At 42.9% G+C, this 5538-nt stretch overlaps 1 protein-coding gene across 1 annotated transcript; it reads left to right on the top strand.

Moving 5' to 3' along the window:
• The first annotated feature begins 2035 nt into the window (after positions 1–2035).
• LOC141005833 (cytochrome c oxidase subunit 5B, mitochondrial-like) lies at positions 2036–5187 on the top strand. Its single transcript, XM_073477873.1, has 4 exons — positions 2036–2154; positions 3651–3721; positions 4442–4541; positions 4663–5187. The coding sequence occupies exons 1-4, from the start codon at positions 2058–2060 to the stop codon at positions 4773–4775; spliced, it is 381 nt and encodes a 126-aa protein (XP_073333974.1). The 5' UTR covers positions 2036–2057; the 3' UTR covers positions 4776–5187.
• Positions 5188–5538: the final 351 nt, after the last annotated feature.

Here is a 5538-nt window from a genome sequence, read left to right as displayed (position 1 = left end):
ATGTGATGTCTGATGATGTGATGTGATGTATGATGATTTGATGTCTGATGTGATGTGATGTCTGATGTGTAATGATGTGATGTGATGTGATGTGATGTGATGTCTGATGTGATGTGTGATGTGATGTCTGGTGATGTGATGTATGATGATGTAATGTGATGTGATGTCTGGTGATGTGATGTGATGTATGATGATGTGATGTGATGTGATGTGATGTCTGATGTGATGTGTGATGTGATGTCTGGTGATGTGATGTATGATGATGTAATGTGATGTGATGTCTGGTGATGTGATGTGATGTATGATGATGTAATGTGATGTGATGTGATGTCTGATGTGATGTGATGTCTGATGATGTAATGTGATGTGATGTGTAATGATGTAATGTGATGTGATGTGATGTCTGATTATGTAATGTGATGTGATGTGTAATGATGTAATGTGATGTGATGTGATGTCTGATGATGTAATGTGATGTGATGTGTAATGATGCAATGTGATGTGATGTGATGTGATGTCTGATGCGACGACTGTCCATGTGTTTGATCAGATCCAACAGTTCTCATCATCATATTGGTCCTCCTGTCTCTGGCTCTGCTGTTGGTGACCGCTGCCCTTTATTTCTGCTGGAAGGTACTGACACACTCATTCTGTGTTTATTGAACTGAAGAGAAGAGCGATGCAGTGTCACATCTGTGTGCTGTCTTGTCTCTACAGGCCAGCAGGGGGCAGAAGCTGGGCAGACCGGGGAACACTGTGCTGGATTGTTGTGTCCCTGCAGCTGGAAGAACTTGTTGTGCCTCTGATGCTGGAAGAAGTTGTTGTGTCCCTTTAGCTGGAAGAAGCTGTTGTGCCTCTGATGCTGGAAGAAGTTGTTGTGCCCCTTTAGCTGGAAGAAGTTGCTGTGCCTCTGATGCTGGAAGAAGTTGTTGTGCCTCTGATGCTGGAAGAAGTTGTTGTGTCCCTTTTGCTGGAAGAAGTTGCTGTGCCTCTGATGCTGGAAGAAGTTGTTGTGTCCCTTCAGCTGGAAGAAGTTGTTGTGCCTCTGATGCTGGAAGATGTGGTTGTGTCCCTTCAGTTGGAATAAGTTGTTGTGCCCCTGATGCTGGAAAATGTGGTTGTGCCCCTTCAGCTGGAAGATGTGGTTGTGCCCCTGATGCTGGAAGATGTGGTTGTGCCCCTGATGCTGGAAGATGTGGTTGTGCCCCTGATGCTGGAAGATGTTGTTGTGCCCCTGATGCTGGAAGATGTTTTTGTGTCCCTGCTGCTGGAAGAGGCTGTTGTGGCTCTGCAGCTGGAAGAAGCTGTTGTGGCTCTGCAGCTGGAAGAAGCTGTTGTGGCTCTGCAGCTGGAGGAGACTGTTGTGGCTCTGCAGCTGGAAGAAAGCCAGCTGAAGAGGAAGGAGCTCAGGGAGCAGAGTAGAACCTCCAAGGAGCTCATCTCACACCCAGATGGATTTCTGGCCAGGAGGGGACCAGAATCACTATCTATCACTACTATCACTATCATATACTACGATCAAATAAAATGAAAGTAAAAGTTTAATAAACTATAAAACTGTGTGAATGCCTCTGCCTCTGACTGTGCGTTGTGTATTTTTTGTATTTTTTTGCAAGATGTTGTCTGAGAGTAATAGAGATATTATGTGTCTGGTATCTGTTGGCAGTTTGAGCAGAAGTTAAATGGATGAGCTTTGTCCAAACTACCAAGTGCCCAGTCAAACTGTGATGAGGAGGAAACTATTCAGAGTCAGGGAGGGCAACTTGTTACTTTGTAAACATGTTACTGTGTTTTTGTTTTGTTTTGTTATTGTCTTTTCATTATTATTATTATCATTATTATGTTTATTATTATTATTGCTATAATTATTGTTGTTGTTATATTATTGTTATTTTTCTATTATTGTTGTTGTTGTTGTTATTATGCTATTTATATCAACATGTTTGCAGAAAAGTTGCAGTTTTTGAACGCACCTTTGGTCAAACCCCGCGACACGTCAATAAATCCCTGACGTCATCAGCTTGCGACCAGACTCAGGTGACAGAGAGGAAGGAGAAATGGCTGCAAGGTTACTGCTCCGCTCGGCTCTGAGAGCCGCGACAACCTGCCGGGCCGCCCCGGTCCCTGCTCTGACCCGCGGCATGTCGGCTGGAGGTGAGGACGAGACCAGCACCGAGCTATAAAACCTGAAAATCCACTGAAATATGATGTTAAAACGCAGTTTGTCCGCGGCGAGCTCACCCGGAAGACCGCCACACGCTAGCCGATTAGCATGAGCAACGTTAGCAGTGTTGCTCCGTTAGCTCGAGGGGTCAAACGGGATATTCAGTCGTTTATTCACAAAGTCATTGTTAAACGTGAATACACTTTCTTCAGTTGTGTTCGTGTTTCTGTTGTGTAGTGTTCTGTGTAGGACAGTGTCCATTTTCTTCCCAAATATCAGTCTCGGCGAACTGATGCGGATCAAAACACAGGACGTTAGCCGGCGAGCCGAAGCGTCTCAAAGCTGACACTTAGCTAGCACAAGCTAACATATAGCACAAGCTAACATATTTATACAGTCATGCGAATAAGTAGCAGAGTTGTGATGTTCACTTTAGCTCCAGTTGCATTAAAGAAGGAGGATGAACATGTTAAATCAGCGACTGACAAGTGTAACTACATATTAACTGTGGTAGCTTATTGCTAATCACCGAGCTAGCTGTAACTCATCACAGTCATAAACAACAACACTTCACCAGATGTCCACGTTTAACTTACATTTGAATTTAATAAACGGTAGTTGTTTAATACCGCTACGATTGATATAATCAATGGTAACAGCGTCAAATGTTTAAGTTTATCACAGAAAAAGACTCAGTCAGTGTCAATTATCAAGCAAAAATACCGCAGAATCTGCAGCTTTACTGTTTTTATATTTATATTTTGAGCTTTGAGCTGTTGGTCAGACAACATGAGACATTGTAAAGAAACAGTTCGCCCTAAAATATAAACTCAGTCATCTCCTCCCTCCATGATGATGTAAAGTCAGGCTCAGTCTCGTGGTCCACAGAACATTTCTGGAGCTTCACAGTAAAACAGAGTTGCAGCATACGGAGACGATATTTACGGTCTGTGACGTTATTTAAAAAGATGTACTCTGATATAATATCATCCTCACTGTAATCCTGTATTTGTTTTACTGACCATGTCGATGTGTCCAGAACAGACCAGAGAGTAAATAGAAAGTTTATTATGTCATAACAGAGGACACTGAAGCCAGAAATATATGATCCAGTGAACATACAACCATCGCCCGTCGGCCCAGAGGAAGAAACCATGTTGGTTTCTTGACGAATCAATGCTGCAGAATGTGACGGCGTGATCATGTTCGCTACGGTGCCCCTGAATGGCCAAACAAGACGTGTGTGAAACCACTGAAGAGAAACTCCACTTTATGAGAGTTTTTAAGCATTAAGAGCGTTTCAGAAGTTGATAAGCATTTCAGAACAATAGCTATTTTTAGCCGCTGCCGTCCGTCTGTGTCTCTGAGCGTTTATCAAACTCGAAGTGATTTGCAGTCTCAGTTCATATTAAAGGGATGTTGCTCATTTGTTGCCTCTGCTGTTGTTATCAGACACGATTTGAACTTCTCTCTGTTCTGTTTTCAGGGATTCCCACTGACGAGGAACAAGCCACAGGACTGGAGAAGATCATCATGAATGCCATGAAGGAGGGATCGGTAAGATCACTGATCTGTGGTCAGCTTTGCAGTGAGATCAATCACATATGTGTATGAGGTGACAAGTCGTTTGGATTTAGTGCTTTATCACAGGTGAGCAGACCTGAACCACACAGCCAACAAGAGTGTTTGAGTTCGACCGTAAACACTTGAGCTCATCAGATGATACGGATCTCGGCATGAACACTGGATCAATACCGACACATTACTGCTGCTGTGACCCAGATAAGCTGCAGGATTGGATGTATTGACGTGTTCGTCGCAGCCTTTAGAAATCGGTGCATTGATCAGAATCTGGTTCAGCTCCGTCCACCAGCCAAGAGACTTCAGCTTTAACCTCATTAGTGCTTTAGGAGATAAGCTTCTCTGGAGTCTGTTATCTCGGCCCAGCAGCCGTGTTGTCGGACAAACTGGGACGCTTATCTCAAGACATTAGGAATATATGTAGGTTTGTGTTTATTACATGTTTCCAGGCTGTTTTTTTATGATCTGAGGTCTTTGAAAAAAAAATTTGTTCCAAATCGACTGGATAAAAGAAAAGTACCCCTCGATACTGCATCGAGGTATTTCTGTTCTGCCTCCAGATTGTTGACCTAAATTAACAGTTTCTTTACTCTATATGAAGTATAATATCAGGACTGTTGAACTCACATGAGGTGAAACTGCTTTCTCGTGTTGTCAACAGCAGAAATAATCTCACTAACCCTCCCTCTCCTCCAGGATCCCTACAGCATGATGAAGCCGAAGGATTACGCCGGGTCCAAGGCCGACCCCCACCTTGTTCCCTCCATCACCAACAAGAGGATCGTGGGATGCGTCTGTGAGTTATGAAGTCTTAAACATTTTCATCCGACTGGTTTGGATGTCTGATGTTCTGTGGTTTCCTTTTTAACATCTGATTTCTTCATCCGGAGCTTCTGTGTGTCGTTTCCTCTCTGCAGGTGAAGAAGACAACACAGCCGTGGTTTGGTTCTGGCTTCATCAGGGCGAGGCCCAGCGCTGCCCGTCCTGCGGCTCCCACTACCAACTGGTGGCCCATGAGCTCCCCCACTAACTCCTCCACACCTCTGTTATTATAGACCTCTATGACACAATGTTCGCTTCTGTTAGAAATATTCTGTTAACCTTCAGAACGAGCTGCAGAAACATCAGACGGCAACGTTTTCATTCTCCAATCTCCAGGAAGTTTCTTTATGGTGGAACTGTCTACTTCCTGGTCTTCAGTGATGAGTCGTCGTCTGATTGGTTCTGGACTCGTTCTGTCACAGTACTTGATCTACCTGCTGACCTCATCAGTTTTTGCTTTACATGTTACCATTTACAGAGGGATCACATGTGGTTCGGGACACAACTTGTTTCTCTTCAACATTTCCATTCAGCTGCAGTTTACATCCTCACGTGTACTGTATGATGTTACACTCGGTCCACTTACTCCTGTTATTGAACCAATAAACTTCAGAACTCTGCTTCTGGATCTTTTTCACTCTTTGGGCACTTTAGAGGCGGCGCTATGTGAAGTTAACCTGTTGCTGTGTGAGGGGAAGACTTAATAAATATTGAATATATTGTCAGTGTATTAGATTCACACACACTGTTTATAACAACCTGATAAGTAACTAATATTGTAGCTGCACAACAAGTGAAATCTGTAAAATGACAGAAAATAATGTTACATCTTATAAAAACAGTAATTTTCTGTAACTAAAATAAAGATTGTAGCTGTAATCGCACATGAGATCTCAATTATTGTTTATTTTGGGGGATTTTTAATGATAAATATTAGTCATACACATAAAAACAAAAAGTTACCTTATAAA

Source organism: Pagrus major, chromosome 12 (genome assembly GCF_040436345.1).
Source record: "Pagrus major chromosome 12, Pma_NU_1.0".
NCBI classification, from domain to species: Eukaryota; Metazoa; Chordata; class Actinopteri; order Spariformes; family Sparidae; genus Pagrus; species Pagrus major.
Note: the sequence above shows the minus strand (reverse complement) of the source record. Positions and strands in the feature narration are given on the sequence as shown.

What these genes read in the sequence shown, in the direction of transcription:
- LOC141005833 (XM_073477873.1), top strand. Translation starts at nt 2,058, where the DNA reads ATGGCTGCAAGGTTACTGCTCCGCTCGGCTCTGAGAGCCGCGACAACC. An exon ending in ATGCCATGAAGGAGGGATCG is followed by an intron (nt 3,722 to 4,441) that starts GTAAGATCACTG and finishes CCTCTCCTCCAG; the next exon opens with GATCCCTACAGCATGATGAA. An exon ending in GAGGATCGTGGGATGCGTCT is followed by an intron (nt 4,542 to 4,662) that starts GTGAGTTATGAA and finishes TCCTCTCTGCAG; the next exon opens with GTGAAGAAGACAACACAGCC.